Source organism: Alexandromys fortis, unplaced genomic scaffold (genome assembly GCF_014885135.2).
Source record: "Alexandromys fortis isolate MF-2015 unplaced genomic scaffold, M_Fortis_MF-2015_v1.1 scaffold_161, whole genome shotgun sequence".
In the NCBI taxonomy this organism is placed as follows: domain Eukaryota; kingdom Metazoa; phylum Chordata; class Mammalia; order Rodentia; family Cricetidae; genus Alexandromys; species Alexandromys fortis.
This window is the reverse complement of record NW_026068073.1, coordinates 904,632-923,811: the sequence shown is the minus strand read 5'-3', so window position 1 is coordinate 923,811 and position 19,180 is coordinate 904,632. Positions and strand designations below refer to the sequence as shown.

General features: G+C 49.3%; 2 protein-coding genes across 7 annotated transcripts in view; both read right to left on the bottom strand.

The window, feature by feature from the left end:
- Positions 1–7,337, bottom strand: part of LOC126488104 (glucokinase regulatory protein-like) — a 27,195-nt gene extending 19,858 nt beyond the window's left edge. Inside the window, 1 exon segment of the mRNA XM_050121309.1 lies at positions 7,329–7,337. Within this exon segment, the coding sequence (XP_049977266.1) occupies positions 7,329–7,337 (9 nt within the window).
- Positions 7,338–7,991: 654 nt separating this feature from the next.
- Positions 7,992–19,180, bottom strand: part of Trpm4 (transient receptor potential cation channel subfamily M member 4) — a 31,144-nt gene continuing 19,955 nt past the window's right edge. For 5 of the 6 annotated variants that reach the window (XM_050121428.1, XM_050121430.1, XM_050121431.1 and 2 more), the window contains 9 exons: positions 18,971–19,048; positions 15,047–15,463; positions 13,045–13,177; positions 12,629–12,803; positions 12,080–12,257; positions 9,883–10,079; positions 9,555–9,687; positions 9,365–9,437; positions 8,354–9,275 (listed from right to left, as the gene is read on the bottom strand). In XM_050121428.1, coding sequence (XP_049977385.1) covers positions 9,120–9,275; positions 9,365–9,437; positions 9,555–9,687; positions 9,883–10,079; positions 12,080–12,257; positions 12,629–12,803; positions 13,045–13,177; positions 15,047–15,463; positions 18,971–19,048 — 1,540 coding nt within the window. In that variant the 3' untranslated portion in view covers positions 8,354–9,119. The other variant, XM_050121429.1, reaches the window with a different exon arrangement.

Here is a 19,180-nt window from a genome sequence, read left to right as displayed (position 1 = left end):
CACACACACACTCACACATACCCGCTGTGGGCACAGTGTTCTCTCTCTCACACACACTTCACACAGTAGCTTTGGGACTTGGGACCCTTCGGCTGTGTGGACACAAGTTCTAAGCAGCCCACCCGTGAGGAAACTGCAGGAGGCACTTCCTCCCAGTGTCTAACCCCATATTGACCACCATGCTGACCCCAGGACTGAGTCTGCCCCAAGGTCCACGCCACTGCTCTCACCGAGGAAGGTGAGGTACTGGAACCACACCTGACTGTAGGACTCCGCCCACCATGATAAGCTTGATAGGAGCAGACCACCCAAAGGAAGTTCTTAACTTCCAACCATTATCACCTGCCAGTGTAGGACTCAGCCATCAAAAAGTTTAATGGAGGCCTGGGTGTCAGCAGTTTACCCTGAAGCAATACCTGGCTGCAGGAAGGACTGTGAACTGAGATTACCCAGCACCACCCAAGAACAGACCATCCAAAGGAAATGCCTAGGATCACCTGCCAGCACACTCACCAGGACACCCCTAGACAAGTGCCAGCCAATCAGGGGCCCTGAACCTTAGAGACCACTCACCCTCACCACTGAATGTGCTTGTTTTGTTGAAAAGTTTGTCTATGCAGGCTTTCTTTTTTTCTTTCTTTCTTTTTTTTTTTAATTTATTTATTTATTAAAGATTTCTGTCTCTTCCCCACCACCGCCTCCCATTTCCCTCCTTGCAAGCATGGAGCTGAGACAGAAATGGTCTGGCTATTTTCGCTGTCTCTACCATCCATCCACTGCTGTGGCCACTTTTATGGGCCTAACTTCAGAAATTTATCTCTGACCTTGAAAGACCTGGATAAATCCAGACCTCCCCTAGCAGGACAAAATAGAGCCAAAAATCTAAGCAGGGAGAGAAGAATCAGAAACCTAGGATTAGACTTCCAGTGACTGTGTTTCAGGAACTAGCTGAAGATAAAGTTAGATTGTAATCTTGAGAATAATCTTGAGAAACAGGGAGTTGCCCCCTTGTGATCATCACTGGTATTTTTGGAATTTTCTGTGACACCTTCCCTACCCCCTTTGGATTACTGGGCTGTGGTTTCTTCTCTTAAAAACCCCTTCTCCCAGTTACTCGGGGTCGAACTCCTCCTCTGCGTGGGTTATGAGTCTTGGCCCCAGTGCACTGGTACCTGGTCAATAAACCTCGTGTGATTACAGCAAATATGGTCTCTCGTGAGTTACTGGGGGGGGGTCGTTTTATCCCGAGACTTGAGTAAGAATCTCCCCACACCAAGGGTCTTTCAACCTCTGATTACTGAATTTGGGTTAGCAGAAATTCAGATGATGTTTTGGTATAGATAATGTTAAAAACTGTTTTATGCTGTTTTTTTTTTTTTAAATTGAAAATCTGGCTCTAGAGTTGGATTATGGCTCTTCTTTTGCTAGACCCGTGCTTATTTAAAAGTTTCCTCTGTCACTCTGTCAGTCTGAGCCCCCGACACAATGACGAGAAGAAAACAAAGCAGAACAGTCACATTCTGTAACTTCAGATTTATAAGTTTGTCAGATACGGTAAAAAAAAAAATCTGTCAAAATTAAAGTAAAACTGGTTAAAAGTTAATTAGTAATGCTGGGAATTGATAATTTAAAGCGCTGAGTGGTGGTGATGCTTGCCTTTAATCCCAGCACTCGGGAGGCAGAGGTAGGCGGATCTCTGTGAGTTCGAGGCCAGCCTGGTCTACAAGAGCTAGTTCCAGGACAGGCTCCAAAGCTACAGAGAAACCCTGTCTCGAAAAACCATAAGGCATGATTCCATTTTAAGTTTTGGATTCCATTTTGCTAGAGTTAAAAAAAATCAATGCCACATGATTTTACCGCCATCTTAATTAAAGGTGACCAAGTGGAGTGGGCCTAACAGATCTCCAAGATAGTTTGGGTTGGGATAGATTTATGCATGGTGACTCATGTCCCGTTCTAAAAACAAGGTTATATATATATATGATTTTAAGTATTAAAGCTGCACCTCAATGTTTTATGCCGTTCTGCCAGCTAGACTTTGTTAATTAAGAGTCACCCAGGTGATAATGGTTATAAAGACATAAAGGGATCACAGGAAACAGCTGAGGTTTACAAATGTATGACAGGACTAGAGCCCCAAAGAATGTGCAGTTGCAACAATGGACCTTAACAGTTTTAGAAATGCCAGTGCCAGGGGATCGTCACCAGAAGCACCAACTACAGTGAAACGGAGCAGGCTGAGATCTAAATGACAGGCTGTTTATATGCTGTCGAGGGTGGGACCAGAGAAGTACTTTATTTTTAATATTGCAGGAAGACATTTAAGAGATTTAAATTTTTTTAGGAAAAGAGTTTTTAAATAAATTTATAAGGCTGTGGGACATCTGTGCTTATAAAATGTTTTGTTAAATATTTGAACTTAAAATAAAAGGCTAAAAATTAGGGTTAGAGCCAGAAGCACCAAAAGCTAACCAGAATCAGAAATGTTCATTTCTTGTGATGCAGAAGACAATGACCTGAACAGTTTGATAGAGGACTTGGAACAACGTCCAAGCCTGTGGGTCCCAATCTTTTGGGGTACAGGGGCAGTCTAGGACCACCTGCATGTCAGGTGTTAGGATTGAGATTCACAACGCAGGCAAAACTGCAGTTGTAAAATAATTCTGTAATCACTATACCATGGAGAAATATATTAAAAGGTCAAAGCCTTAAAAATATTTACTAATAGTTTAAAAATGTATTTCCTTGTTCAATGTCTGTTCTGGCTTAGAGAGTATGTTTAGCCTCCTTGTCTTTGCTAACTTTGTTGGGTTTAAGCTATTTGGATAAACAGAGTCATGCATTTTTGCATTGATCTAAGAAGTTTGGACCTCCTCTTCTGAGGAAAGAATGTTGTTTCTATGTCAGTCACTTGGGGGTAATTAGAGATCCAATGGTCTTGTTAAGGAAATGGATTAACGACAGAACACTCCCACAGAAGCTGGATGTATGAAACCTGTTCAACTGGTCCCCTTGGTTAACAATCTCACTTTCAGCTCTCGGCCCCTGCCTCATCAACAGACTGATGGTTTTTGTTCAAGAACGGGTAAATACTGTTTCACTGATGGTATTGAGGTCCACCCCCTTGAGCCCCTGTACAGACGGACTCATGATTGAGTCCAGTCATCAGTACTCATTGGTACTTGTGAAAGGGGAAAGACGACAGCTTTCCCAGGACAACTTGGTAGACACCTGCCAAGACAGGTTCTAAAGATCAGCAGGAAGGTAGGCCTGAGTCTCAGTTTGCCCTAGGGCAATGCTAGCTCTTAGACTCCCTCCTGATCCCATTTCACCTGGGAACCTGTTCCTTGCCTTCCAGGAGGCAGCATTAACAGCTGGATAGAAACCTGTTATGTGTGTTTACCCTCAGAATGATTAATTTGATTTCTTTATTAGCTTTAATTCAATCATTACAGAGTGTGGAGTTCTAGTCTTGTGAAAGCTGCTAACTTATTACAGATTGTTAGGAAGTACAAGTTAGTCAGTCATCCTTAAACTACTGGTATAATTAATTACTGGGACAAGCCTTATTTACTCCCCTGTATATGTTTTCAAAGTCAAACTTAAAACAAGTAACTAGAAACGAAGTTTGTCTAATCACACATACCTAGGCAGCCCTCAAACTTCAGAGATCTGCAGGAGATGGCATTTAAAATAATGATTAAAAAGCTTATTATATCAGACAGAAACTCTGAGATCCTAGCAGTGACCCAAGGTCTCCAGAGAAGTTATGGACACCATGGTGTCTCCACCTGGGTTATGATGATGCTGACCACTGTCCAGATTGTGGGCAAACAGCAGGACCTTGGAGAATTGATAACACCTCCTTAAAACCATGGACAAGTAGCAAGACCCCTGACTGGGTCCTGTCATCAGAGCTTGTAAAGGGAGAAATGTAGGAGCCAGCCTTGATAAGCTAAATATGAACAGATCACCCAAAGGAAGTTCTTATCTGCCAACCATTATAGCCTGCCAGTGTAGGACTCAGCCAGTGATAAGTTTAATGGAGGCCTGAGTCTCAGCAGTTTACCCTGAAGCAATACCTGGTTGCAGGAAGGACCATAAACTGAGATTACCCAGCACCACCCAAGAACATACCACCCAAAGGAAATGCCTAACATTTCAACAGCTGTAGATAGGATCACCTGCCAGCACACTCACCAGGACACCCCTAGACAGATTCAGCCAACCAGGGGCCCTGAACCTTAGAAACCCCTCACCCCCACCTTTTCTACTATAAAAACCCAACTCTAGCTAAGCCTGGGCTCTCCGATTATTCCAATACGTTAGACACACGAAGAGACAGAGTGTGCAAACCTGTGTAAAATAAAGGCTCTTGGCTTTTACATACAAGACTCGGTCTCCTTGTTGGTTTGCGGGGGACGTTAAGGATCTGGCCATAACAACGCTGAACTCCCCTCTTTAAAGAGCACCAATCAAGATGCCAAAGCAAGCAGCTGCCAGCACCCACCACCACCAAAGAGAAAGTTCCCTCTCCTTAGGTCCCTTTGGGCCCCACAGGTTCCGCCCTCCAGCCTCGCTAATCCATCCACCCCTGTGCCCAGCTCTCTGGAAAAGGTATCCTGAGCACTGCCATTGAAAGACCTGGATAAATCCAGACCCCCAGCAGGAAAAAATAGAGCCAAAAATCTAAGCAGGGAGAAAATCAGAAACCTAGGATTAGCCGGTTCAGTGATGCTGTTCCAGGAACTATCTGAAGATTAGATTGTAATCTTGAGAATAATCTTGAGAAACAGGGAGTTGCCCCCTTGTGGTTATCACTGGTATTTTTGGAATACTGTGTTTTCAGGAACTAGCTGTTTATGATCCTGAGAATAATCTTGAGAAACAGGGAGTTGCCCCCTTGTGATCATCACTGGTATTTTCGGAATTTTCTATGGCACCCTTCCTACCCCCTTCAAATTACTGGGCTGTGGTTTCTTCCCTTAAAAACCCCTTCTCCCAGTCGAACTCCTCCCCTGCGTGGGTTATGAGTCTCAGCCCCAGTGCACTGGTACCTGTCAATAAACCTCGTGTGATTGCAGCAAGGTCAGTCTCTCGTGTTATCCCGAGACTTGAGTGAGAGTCTCCCTACAACGGGGGTCCTTCAGCATTTATTGGGAGCACTCTGCACTAACGTGGCCGTCTTGTCCTGGTGTGAAATGTGCGCCTGTGCTTGAATGTTTGTGCTCCAACAGGTGGCGCTCTCTGGGGAGAGTGTGGAACCTTTGAAAACTTGACTCCAGACAGGAAGTAAGTCACTGGAAGTGAGATTTGGGGGATTGTAGTCTAATCTGTTTCTGTGTCTCTACTTCCTAGTAAGCCGTGATGTCAACAGGCTACCATCACAGATGCACTGTAGCCATACCCCTTCACCACGGTGGACTATATGATAGGTATTTTTGGTGCCGAGATAGTAGGTTACTCCACCGATGTAATAAACCAGATCAAGCCAAATTAAAAAGACCAGGTTTAATGAGCCAAGCGTTCTAGAGTGACTTTTCCAGTCCCCCGGAAGTGAGGTGGTGGAGGGAGGAGAACTCACGTGGCAGGTCTAGCGATTGGGGCTTAAATACCCTGTAGGCGTGGTCTTGAGCTTCGTGGGAGGAGCCTAGACTTTTTGTGGTCTTTCTGAGGGTGGCAGGATTTGGAGAGGAAAGAGTGGGGCTGAGGCGGACTTCTAACAGAATTCTATATTCCTTGAAATCATGAGCCAAAATAAACCCATCCTCCCTGGCTTCTGCCTGGTCCTCCTGGTCACCCCCTCCACTGGTCTGACGGAGTTTCCTGCTGGATCTTGAGCAGGTTCCAGCGATCTTGACCTGTGCAGCCCCCATCCTTCCTATCCCAGAGGGCCACACTTTACTAAACGGACACACTCCTCATCAACCGCTGCCAGGTCTGGGGTTTGATTTTTGCCTCCTTACAAGTGAGTCTAGTATTGCACCGTAGGGGCTGCTGCACTACGTGACTGCAGGCTCAGGACAGGTTCTGCTCACAGCACGCACATGCGGCTCCAACAGTTGTGGTTACCAAGGTTCCACGGGGTCCAGAGGAAAAACTATACTCTTGGGATGAGTTTGGTTTAAAGGATTCCTTTTCTGTTTGTTTTTGAAGACAGGGCTTTTTTTTTCCCCCTGTGTAGCCCTGGCTGTCCTTGAACTTGCTCTGTAGTCTGTTCTAGCCTTGAACTCACAAAGATCTGCCTGCCTGAGCCTCTGGAGTGCTGGGATTAAAGACAGGAGCCACGACGTCCAGCTAATGGATTCCTGCAAAAGGAACTTCGACTCAAATTTAACCTTCTGGAGTGAAATTTCTGCCTATGAGATATGCTGGTTCCTAAATCAAAAAAATGCTAGGGTCTGGGGACTCAGCTAGAGGTTGGAGGGGACTGGGTGAGTGGCTCAGTCGGGGAGGGCTCCTTCTGTTATCCCCCGAGCTGGAAGATGCTTCCTGCAGCCTGAATCTGATAGCTGGGAGACTCATGGAAGGACAAAAATTAGTCTCTCAAGTTGTCCTCTGACCTTCACCCATACATACACTGTGGCATGCATGTGTCCACCCATATACATGGGACTACATGTATACACACACACACGTACATAAACTAATAAGGTTTTTTTGAGACAGGGTTTCTCTGTGTAACAGTCCTGGCTATCCAGGAAATAGCTCCTGTAGACTAGGCTGGCCTTGAACTCGCAGAGATACACCTGCCTCTGCCTCCCGAGTGCTAGGATTAAAGGCTCGCACCACCACCATCCTTTTTTTTTTATTTTTTATTATTTTTTTTGTTGTTGTTTTTTCAAGACAGGGTTTCTCTGTGGTTTTGGAGCCTGGCCTGGAACTAGCTCTTTTTTTGTTTGTTTGTTTGTTTGTTTTTGTTTTTCGAGACAGGGTTTCTCTGTGGCTTTGGAGCCTGTCCTGGAAATAGCTCTGTAGACCAGGCTGGCCTCGAACTCACAGAGATCCACCTGCCTCTGCCTCCCGAGTGCTGGGATTAAAGGCGTGCACCACCATCGCCCGGCCTGGAACTAGCTCTTGTAGACCATGCTGGCCTCGAACTCACAGAGATCCGCCTGCCTCTGCCTGCCGAGTGCTGGGATTAAAGGCGTGCCCGTTTTTTTTTTTTTAATTAGTGGATTTAAAAAAAAATCTAAATTCCTAGCACCTGCTAGGAGATGGATCTGCTCTCACTGCTTGACAGAAAGACTTGTACCCAAGAAGCAGTCAGCGCAAGGCTAGCAGCACCGAGTGACGTGTCAGCTAGTGCTGGTGCGGCCCCTTCTTACTGCCGCCATGGTTACTATGTGGGCTGGTGGGATGGACTCGGCATTTCCTGGGGAGTCTCACTGATGCACAGTTGGCCATGTTCCAACATGACTCCACAGAGAGGCAGGGAGCTGGAACCCCTCCAATTGGGAGGATGTTTTAGTTTTGGTTTTTGGATGTGTTGGCTGTTGGCGGCTTTCTCACTAATTTAACTAATAATTGCTGTCCGTTCAGCCTTGCCATTACCAGCTTAGTTTGTTGTGGGTTATTTAGTTAAATTGCAATGTGTAAGGATGCGGATTCGCCTCAACCCCCGGGTGAGTGTGGCCTGCAATTTCCCACTAATTAGGCATTTTTAAAGACACATACGCATTTATCTCCCCAAATCTGCATCAAATGTTTGCATGTTGCCAGAGCAGATGAGCGCAGCGCTTGCCCCTCTCCAGAACTGAGTCTCTTGTTCCCACGGGAAAGCAGCAGGAACTCAGACTCAGCCCCTAAAACAGAGGTCTGTACAGAGGTGCTGGGGCCACATCGGCAGGTGTGGTGGTCTGGAGGAGGGACTGACACCAGGCCATTGAGATAGAGCAAAATAAAATCCATCAAGGACCCAAATTCCCAGCCTACCTCAGCCACCAACACCAAGGTCTAGCCCTCCTGCCCCGGCTGAATCAGGCGTGCGCTCCGATTTCTGTCAAAAGGTTTTATTCTCCCCATTGTGGGGAAGCTGTGAATAGGGTCTGTGGTCCTTGTAACCCCGGGACCCTCTGGCCCCCTCTGCTTGTGGCAGAGCCCAGAGTTGCCAACTCAGAGTTTGATCCACCCAAGGTGGGGCTGCCCCTGGGAGGAGCCAGGCCTGCTGGGGTTCCCATGGTGACACTCTGAGGTTGTTGAGCTGGCAACCCCCCCCCCCCCCGCATGGGGCTCATGGTGAGAATAAGGCCACCAGTTGTGTAGATTGAGGCAGGCTGGGTCCTACTCTGGAAATGAAGCCTCTATGGACGCCAATACCTAGGAATCCACCAGGAACACTCAGTCTGGAAGAGATAGAAGACAGCAGGTGGTGAGCAGGGATGAGCAGGGCCACGGGAGAGCAGCAGATAACACAGCTGGGAGCAGCTTAGTTGGCTCTCCCGCTGAGCTTCCGCTAGAGAGGAAGAGCTTCGCTGCGGGATTGCTTAGATCAAATTGGTCCCTGTGGGTGTTGGTGGGACTGTAGTGATTGTTAATTGGTGTAGGAGGGCCCGCCCCCTGTGGGCGGTACTATTTCCTGAGGAGTCCTAACTGGAGGAGGAAGCTAGCTCCAACAAGCCTCGGTGATCCCGCAAGCAACGTCGCTCCGCGGTTTCTAGTACGTCTCTGGCTGTGAGTGAGCTCTCTGCATTACCTCTGACATCGTCTACCTTCCCGTGTTTGCCCTGCCTCCCTCACTGATGGACTGTCACCCGGTAGTTGAAGCCAAATGAATCCTTCATCTCCTAAGTTACTTTTGGTTGGAGTGTTTTATCATACCAAGAGATACGGAACCGGAGCGAGAACACAGCTCCCATGTAAAAAGGCGCGCTAGGGTGGACACAGCACCCGCTTCAGGAGTCAAGGGAGTGGGGTAGATCAGATGCCGACCGCTTCCCAGAGCTCACCGGCCAGTTGGCCCAGCCAACTGGAGAACTTTGGGTCCAGGAAGAGATCCTATCTCAAAGAACCAGGCGGCGGGAGATGGAGGAAAGCATCAAACATCCACCCCAGACCGCCACATGCAAGCGCTCACACCAACTACACAGACCCACACACAAGCAGAACCAACAGAGCCTTCAGAAGACCAAGCAAGGGACCCAGGGACAACGGGAGGGCACAGACGGACCTTTGGACCCAGGCGGGCTCGGAGGGGGCGCCCCCCCTGGAGGCAGCAAGGCAGAGCTGCTAAGGGCCTCGGCCACCCAACTCAGGACGCGAGTACAGTGTTGGACCTGGGAAGAAAGGGGTATGTCAAGGCAGGAGAAGGGAATCAGGCGGTTCCATCCCTGCCCCTCCCCCTCTGCCATGCCCGAGTCCTCACCTCTTTCTCCAGCCCCTTCAGACGCCGCTCATACTCTCTAATCTGTCCCAGCTGCTTCAATGCCGTGTCCACCCTAGAAAGAGAGACCCTCAGAGCCCGGGGCCAGCCGACCTGCAGAAGCCTCCAGTAGGATGCAGGCGCATCAGCATCCCACCCGGGGAATCCTGAGCATCTCAGGCTCCTGCCTCACTTCTGAGACGTGCGTTTCAGGCGCTCCGAGTCACTGTCTCGCTTGTCACGAGCTTGTGCCAATAAGAAGTTCTCTTTGTGCACAGATTCCCAAGTCAGTAACTTCCGTTCTGCTTCCTTAGAGAGATAGACACCTGCAGGGCCAAGTCCAGGAGTCAATGGGCAGGCCTACCGGGGGCCACACCCCCTCCCCAAAGTCTTCAAATTCTTCAGACCCCGCCCCCAGATGGGTGCAGACCACGCCCTCCCCACCCGAACCTCACCGACCTGTCTCTCTTCCCTTTCCCCTCCCAAGTGCTGCCCCCTTGCAAACCACGCTCCATTCTCACGGAAGTGTTCGACGACTGGGGAGGCGGGCAAGTTAGTCCTATGACACCTGCGCTGCCACCTGATGAGGAGGCGCAAGTGTGAGATGATGATAAGGGGCGGGGCCAGCGCAGGCCTGGAGTGGAATTCCCGGATGAGGCTGTAGCGTTGTGCCTTCCAGTAAAGGTCGCTGTTGTCTTGTACTTTGCTGAAGGTGTAGCTGTGGAGGTCAGAGGTCAAGGGTCACTGGAGGCCAATAAAAGACCTTGATCATAGGACTGGGTCTCAGAAGGCAAGACAGAGTAGTCAGGGGCTGCTGAAATGGCTCAGCAGTTAAGCGCACTTGGTTCTGGCTGAGGACCCAGCTTCAGTTCCCAGAACTCTGGAGGTAGCTGACAATTGTCTCACTTCAAAAGATCCAGTGCCCTCTTCTGTTCTTTGACAGCACTACACTCAGGTGGTGTGCATACATACATGCTGGCAAACACTCATACACCTATGACAGAAATAAAGGTTTTGTAGGCAAGTGCCCGTGGAGATCAGAAATGGGTGTGAGATCCCCTGGACCCTGAGCTCTGCCATTTGTCCTATTAGGGTGCTGGGGTCTCAGGTCCTCGTGAATGATCTGCAAGTGCTCTTAACTCCTGAGCCATCTGTCCGGCACAGTGTCTGTCTACGCAATGCATGTGTGGGAACGTGTGTATATGGACAGATGCATATTTGTGTGCAAGTGGAGCCCAAAGGATAACCTTGATGGCATCATCAAGATGCTGTATACCTTTGAAGCAGGGTCTCTCACTGGCCAGGAGCTCACTGATTAGACTAGCCTGTCTGAGCAGAATCCTCCAAAACCCTCCTGTCTCTGGGATTACAATAACCCAGCATCATGCTTGGGAATTTTCCATGTGTTCTGGAGATCAAGCTTAGGCAAGTGTCCAATTGAGCTGTACCCAACTCTACCCTGCCATCCTGGCTTTGTGGTTTTCAAAATAATACAATGGTTACTTGATATAGGTTTCAATTTGTTTTTTGTCTTTTTCTGTAGCTCTGGCTGTTCTGGAACTCACTTTGTAGATCAGACTGACCTTGAACTCAGAGATCAACTGGCCTCTACCTCCTGAGTGCTGAGATGAAAGGCTTGCACCATCACACCCAGTTTGGCTTTTTTTTTTTTAAGGTTTATTTATTTTTCTGTGTATAGGTGTTTTGCCTGCATGCACGTCAGCGCACTGCTCGCAAAGGCCAGGGGGGGATGTCAGATCCCCTGGAACTGGAGTTACAGACATTGTGAGCTGCCATGTGAGTGCTGGGAACCCACGTCCTCTCTAAAGGGGACTGTGCTCCTAACCGCTGAGCCATCTCTCCAGCCTTTGTTTGATTTTTGATATAGGGTTTCATGTAACCTAAACTCCTGATCCTCCTGTCTCTACCTTCCCGCTGGGACAATAGGCTTGCTTGGCCACGCCCACCGGAGTCCAGGGGTTCTAACAAGGACCTTAAGGTCAGTGTCTCTAATCAACTCTCTTGAATGGACACAAAGAATAAAATTCAACCTGCCCTCACACTGCAAACAAAAATAATTCCAAATGGGCTGGTGAGCCACAAGTCAGTGCTCAAACCCAAAACAAACTCCTAGCAGAGAATCTGGAAGAACACCTCTGGCCTTCTCACAGACCCTCACGCAGGACGGCACGAGCATAAGCCACAAAAAGCAAAACTCAGGCTGGAGAGGTAGCTCAGCCTGGGTTCAGAGCACTGGCTGCTCTTGCAGAGGACCCAGTTTGGCTCCCAGCATCTACATAGTGGCTGACAACTGCCTGCAACTCCAGTTCCTGAGGATCCAATGCCCCCTTCTGGCCTCTGAAGGCATTGCATGCATATGCTGCACACACACACACACACACACACACACACACACTCATGCAGACAAAATATTCACACACATAAATAAAATAAACTACAAGCAACAAAAGAATAATTCAACAAAGTGGACTTCATCAAAATTAAAAGCATTTGGTGCAAGGTGGCCCATGCATCTTAACACTCGGGGAGCAGAGTAGGATCACCCTAAATTCCAGGACCAGCCTGGGCATAGGGTGAGACCCTGCCTAAACATGCCAAAAACAGCAGCAAGTCCAAGTGGGGCACTGGGTGGAAGTCAGGACTTGGGATGCTGAGCGGGCTTGGGCTGGGAGGAGCTGGGTGGGAAAGCAGGCGCACCTGAACATGGCGATGAGCAGATTGAGCAGCAGGATGTTGGCCACCAGCAGGAAGACGATGAGGAGCAGCACCACCAGCCAGTTGGCATACTGGGACACGCAGAAGCCCGAGACGGGCCCTTCTGGGTAAGCCCAGGAGCCCTGCTCCTCAGAGCAGTTACCTGGATTCATGAGGGCCACTGCAGGGGGACAGCGAGAGTGAGCAGAGGGAGGCAGGGAAGGGGAGAGAGAAAGGGGGAAAGGCGGGGCTGTGGTGGCGCACGCCTTTAATCCCAGCACTCGGGAGGCAGAGGCAGGCAGATCTCTGGGAGTTCGAGGCCAACCTGGTCTACAAGAGCTAGTTCCAAGACAGGCTCCAAAACCACTGAGAAACCCTGTCTCGATAAAACCAAAAAAAAAAAGAAAAGAAAAGAAAAGGAAAGAAAGGAAGAAAGAAAGAAAGAAAGAAAGAAAGAAAGAAAGAAAGAAAGAAAGAAAGAAAGAAAGGGGGAAGAGACTGGGACAGAGACACAGACTGAGGGACAGACTCAGCTGGAGAACCCTTGCCTACCATCCATTTCCTCCTGGGGAATCTGCCCAAAGATCTGCAGATAGGGACGGTAGAAGACGCGACGCAGGATACTCGGTAGGCTGCGGTCCTGGGGCCTCAGGATCCCCTCTGTGGCCACCCCATAAGCCACAAGCCATACACAGAGGAAGAAGAGGAAAAAGAATACGTCCTTCATCTGGAAACAGAGGAAGATGGGGCTGAGTATGACTGTCCTTCCCCGTTCCCTGGCTACCTTCTTGCTTTAGACCCTCAGCACCCTCTAAAGCCTGCCTCTTCCTGGCCCTGACCAGCTCAAAAGTTCTACCTCTCCCCTGGCCACCCCTTCCCCTCCCTGGCACCTCCTACCCACAGCCCACCTTTCTGCCCTGACCTCTGCCTTCTCCAAACCCAGCCCTGCCCCTCCTCCTCAACCTTACCATCTTGCTCACGATGACAATCTTGGGTCCCAGTTGCTTGTTCACTGTGAAGATGTGAAGGAGCCGCAGCGTGAAAACCATGAAGTCGAGGCAGAGGACGGTGCGGCCCAGGTCACGCAGCCCAGGGGTCAGTCTGAGGCGTAGGGAGTCACACACATCACAGATCAGGGGTCTCCTCGGATGACGCTGAGGCCTCACGGGGCAGAAGCAGGGACCCTCTGACCACACCACCTTTCTCTGGTCTCAGGATAATGATGGGGGTGCCCCACCTTTCTCTGGTCTCAGTATAATGATGGGGGGTACCCCAAGAATCATGTTAGGAGACTGCAGAGCTCCACACCAGCACTGTGGAGGCGGAGGCTGAAGGATTTTTGGCAGTTCCAGCTCAGGATCCCCAAGACCAAGTTCTCAGCACAAAGGAGATTTATTTGCCCCAGAGGGAGAAAGGGCAGGGAATTAGAGACAAAGACAGGAGGCAGAAGATGAGGAAGAGGGAGAAGGGATTAAGGGAGAGGAGGCAGGGTCTTTGTCCTGGAGGATAAAGGATTCTCGGGATAGAGAGCAGATTTGGGACTTGGGCAGCTGGTGGTTCGTAAGGATAAAAGAGAGGGGCTGGAGAGATGGCTCAGAGGTTAAGAGTTCAATTCCCAGCACCCACGTGGCAGCTCACAACTGTCTGTAACTCCTGTTCCAGGGGATCTGATGCCTTCATACAGAGAGATACAAAATAAAAATAAATAAATAATAATAAAAAGATAAAAGAGGGAACCCTGTGTTAGGATGAGATGTTTAATTTAACTGAGCGTGTTAATTGGTGAACCAAAGGGGGCTTTGCTAGCTGGACCTTGGTAGCCAGGCTCAGGAGGAGGAAGTGGTCAAATGAGAGAACAGTCCTTGGTGGTAGGAGCGCAATCTAATGGTTTCCAGCACAGCAGAGGGAACGGGGGAGAAGGGCAAGGCCTGCCAGAGCCACATGCTCAGTGGGCTAGCATGTTCCATCTGGTCTCTACAGGGAGTTCCACACCAGCCTGGGCAACAGAGTGAGACCCTGTCTCAAAAAAGGGCAGGAGGGCCCCAAAAATATGGAGTGGTCAAAGGTGCATAAATGGAAAATTTACAGGAGTCAGACTGACAAGGTTGTAAATCTGATTTGATTGACAGCATTGCCTAGAGTATCCTCACGGGGGCGCTCATGGCTCCTTCTGGCCAGCAGGCAGGCAAATGGGGGAAGCTATTTAGACAGAGATATAACCAATTCACGTGCCCTTTGACACACTCCTTACACCAGGGATGTAAACTTTTATTTTTTGCATCAATAAAATTAGAAATAGAACTGGCGGTGGTGGCGCACGCCTTTAATCCCAGCACTTCGGGAGGCAGAGGCAGGAGGATCTCTGTGAGTTCGAGGCCAGCCTGGTCTACAGAGCTAGTTCCAGGATAGGATTCAAAGCTACAGAGAAACCCTGTCTCGAAAAATCAAAATAAATAAATAAATAAATAGAAATAACCAAGTGTCCCCCTGGAGGGCACTGGCTCAAAGGAAGATTTGCCTCTTAGGCTGGAGGTGAGGATGTTTCTCCTTCCCAAGATGCAAAGATTTTTTTAGATGTTGAAAAAAGGGTGCTTAATAAAATGTATCAAATATGCCCTTGACACTGGCTTTCCTGCATGCAGCAGGGCCTTGGCCCTGTCTTCTCAGACAATATATCACACAAATTACACAAAAGAAAGCCGGGGACAAACAGAACTATTAGTTTGCTAAACTCGCTTATCTCCCTCTCTGTTTGAATAAATCATTCATGCCAGGATACTCTGTTTCATCCTCACATGGCCTGGAGGAGCCTACCTCTGAGTGTGCCAGCTGAGGACCGCTTCAGTAAAGGGGAGGTAGCTGTCCATCACCCAGCGGAATAAACTAGGCCCTCCCTGGGGATTCTGAGCAGCTCTTCCCCCCACTGGGTCACGCCTACCACTGAGTCACTAGCCAGGGCTGCTCACTCACCTGCAGCCAACGCCTAGCAGGAAGCAGGTGAGTGCCAGCAGGTCACACTGGTTCCAGGCATCTGAGAGGTAGAGGTGCAGCCGATGGCGCAGGGGAGCTTTGCCAGGCCCAGGTCCGCCGCTGGCCAGGCTCCCCCAGCCGCCACCCAGGCCCTGGCGAAGCTCCTCGCACAGCAGCGTGAAGGCCCAGAAGTACAGCAGCAGCTCGAAGACACCGGGTGCCGCGGGCTGGAAATCCACCAGCAACACGTGCGCGAACAGCAGCAGGAATAGCAAGTAACTGACCACGTTGCCCAGGAAGGCGGTCACCGGAGCGCCCCAGAAGTGCGACCAGCGCTTGGAGCAGCTGCCACCGCAGAGGGCACGTCCTGGCCGCCGTCGCCTCTCCAGGGCCACATTCGCGGAGGGCTCCGAAGGCCTGCAAGAAAGCAAGCCTCAGCCACCCCTGAGTCTGGACTGGCTGCCCACCTTGGACACCTCCACACAGTACCACTTCGCACTCTGGAGACCTGAAGGCACTGGCAAACCCAAGACATTTGAGACTGACTTTTGAGTCAGGCCTGAGATAGAGCAAGGAAGGAAGGGAAGGAGGAACTCATGCCTCCTTACACTTTGGAGACTGAGGCAGGAGGATTGCCATGTGTTTGATGCCAGCCTGAGCTTTGTGAAGAAACAAAACAAACACGAAAGAAAAACAAATAGCAAAAAAAAAAAAAAGAAAGAAAGAAAGAGAGCATAAGCGGGCGTGGTGTCTACCAACTTTTACCCCAGCGCTGCCGACCCAGTCAGTTCCAAGCCAGACAGGACTATATAGCGGAACCGTGTCTCGAAAACAAACACCAACAACTGAACAGAAACACTGAGTGCAATAGCCTGTCTTTAAAAACCCAGCAGAATTGAAAGCCGGGCGGTGGTGGCGCACGCCTTTAATCCCAGCACTTGGGAGGCAGAGGCAGGCGGATCTCTGTGAGTTCGAGACCGGCCTGGTCTACAGAACTAGTTCCAGGACAGGCTCCAAAACCACAGAGAAACCCTGTCTTGAAAAAAAAAAACAAAAAACAAACAAAAACAAACAAACAAACAACAAAAAAAAACAGCAGAAGGAACCCAGGCTAGAGGATGCGAAGAGGATAAAGCTAGCCAGAAAACAGCCCTTAGCATCAGTAAGGAAGTTTCTAGAACATGCAAATCTATAGATAAAGTCAGGAGATGAGTTCTCAGGTGCCCAGGGCTGGGGGCAAGAGAGTGGCAGGAAAAGGGATTGAATTTCTGTGCTAGCAGTGTATTTAAACTAACTGCGCTGGAGAGATGGCCCAGGGTTTAGGAGTCCCAGCTGCTCTTGCAGAGGCCCTGGATGTGATTCGCAGTGTTCACAAGGGTCCATAATTGCATTCCCAGTTGATTCTGTGGGCACTAGGCACACACACAATGTGCAGACACACAGGCAAGCAGAATACCCATACACATAAAACCAACGTAAAGAAATCTACATTAAAAAAAATTAAAAGGACATGAACCAGGCTAGAGAGATGGCTCAGCAGTTAAGAGCACTGACTGCTCTTCCAGAGGTCCCAGGTTCAATTCCCAGCACCCACATGGCAGCTTACAACTGTCTAAAACGCCAGTTCCAGGGGCCATGACACCCTTACACAGACATCACAGACATACATGCAGGTAAAACACCAATGAACATAAAATAAACGATGTATTTCCTCCATTAGGAAGAAGACCCTGTGTGCTTAGCATTCTTGGTTTCCTAGCGATCTGTGAGCACAGGGACCTTTGTGTAGAGCTAGGTCATTTCTCCAAAGCCACAGAGAAACCCTGTCTCGAAAAAACAAAAAACAAAAAAACAAAACAAAACAAAAAAACTACTCAAAGCACTACACAGCGTTGTCACCTACTCCAAAGAAAACCATCTGCCACCAGGCTTAAATAGCACGAAACTGATCCCCCAGGCAGGAGAGAACGGGTTTCTACAGGCTGTCCTCTGAACTCCACACATGCAGAGCGTGCACCACACCCTCCCCAAACAAAGCCACACATGCACAAATTTTAGAAAAGGAAATGTGACCTAGAAGAAACTTAAGGGGTTGGAGAGATGGCTCAGCAGTTCAGAGAACTGGCTGCTCTTCTGTAGGACCAGGTTTGGCTCTGGCCGTGAGCATTCCTGGGAAGATGCTATCTACAGGGGCCCATACGCAGAAAGACAGCAGAGACTGCAGGGCCTGGATGCTGCTGTCAAATAGTCTGTCTTTCTTTCTTTCTTTCTTTCTTTCTTTCTTTCTTTCTTTCTTTCTTTCTTTCTTTCCTCTTCGGGGCGGGAAGGTCACCCAGGAGTGCTGGTATCCATTAAACCTGGGCTTTTTCTAATTCAGTTTGATTTGGTCTGATTCGGATTATTGTGTCGGCAGAGAGGCTTATTGGGGATGCAAAAACTTCTCATTCCCAAGCTTTGATCATTCATGTCTGGCTCTAGAATAAGTTATCTCTTATTCCATTTGAGGTAACAGTGTGGGGAGTTGTGTGTGTGCGTGCCTGTGCATGCATGTGTGTGCATGTATGTGTGTGTGTGTGTGTGCGCGCTTGCATGCGTGCATGCATGTGTGGGTGTGGGTGTCTGTGTTTGTGTTGAAAATTCCCAGCACCCACATGGCAGCTTAGAACCCTGTATAACTCCAGTTCCAGGGAATCCAACACCCTCTTCTGGTCTCAGAAGGCAACTGCATTCACGTGCACAGAGCCCACAACACAAAATCTATAGACACATAATTAAAAACAAAATAAAATCTTTTAAAGCGTTTAAAGAGTTAATGCAGCACAGTCGGCCAGTCTCTGGTCCTGGAGTCCTCCCCGCCCCAGGGAGTCTGAGCCACCTACAGGACCAGCACTCCTAATTCTGCACAAGCACCCTGCCCCATTTCCCGACTCCTAACTCAGAAAGACTTTTCTTTTCCCGTGCTGTTTGTGTGGCTACAATGTTTCCTTGATGATCTGGGCCTTCTCACCAGCTCTCTGGAGCGTCCCTTACCCCTTCCGTCTTTCCACCGTGCCCCTGCTTGCCAACCTCCATGGACAAAGGGTTTGCTTCCTCTCTCCGTCCTCCCTGTCCATTTCTAAATTATTTTATTATCCAGACTAAGAACCCGGATATGGGGAGATCAGAGGTCAATGTCTGATGTCTTATATTTATCACAGGGCTCGATGATTCGGCCACTTGCAGCCTGGCTGGCAGAACAGAGGCACTCTCGCGTCCCTGCCTCCTGGCACCAGTGCACGCACGCATTGCCACACCCAGATGCTCATCGCAAGCCTGGGAACCTGAACTCTGGTCCTCACGCTCGTACAATGCATTCTCCTAGCTAGCTCCTGGCCCTTTCGTTTTGTTTTCCTGGAGGTTTTGTGTTGTTTGTTTGGCTCAGGGCCTTGATAGGCTAGATATCATCCTACACATACTGAGACTACACATACAGACATGACAAATGTCTGCTCTTCATGGAGAGTTGGGCAGTGGTGCCGCACCTTTAATCCCAGCACTCGGGAGGCAGAGGCAGGCGTATCTCTATGAGTTTGAGGCCAGCCTGGTCTACAGAGTGAGTTCCAGGACAGACAGGGCTACACAGAGAAACCCTGTCTGAAAAAAAACCAATATCAGAAAACCTGTTTCTCTCCATCATCATGGAGTCGGGCATGGCCTTTGACTAGTGTGGTAAGCACCTTTTCCTGCGGGGCTACCACACTGGCCCCAAGGGCCAAATTTCAATGAGTCCTTGAGTGTAGCCTTCTAGAAGCCACCTCACTGAAGCCATGCCCTCTTACAAGTCCAGTTCCTCCTGCAGGCCTCGCTCCAGTGCCTGCTGGGAAGTGGAAGCCGACACAATCCCACAGTGGCACCCTCGCCCCACGGTGCTGGGGCGTCACTCACCCAACAGGACCTGCTCCATTGATGCTGCTATCTATGTCGAAGTCGGGGTTCCTCTGTGTGGACTCCTCCTCTGACTTCCTGCCATGGGGAGAGGGCAGGAACAGAGTGAGAAATAAAGAGGTTCTTGAGAAAGACCCAAACTTATTTTACCACAAACAGTGTAGAGAGGTGAGTTGCCCTCCTGCAGAGCCTAAACACTAAAGAAATTGC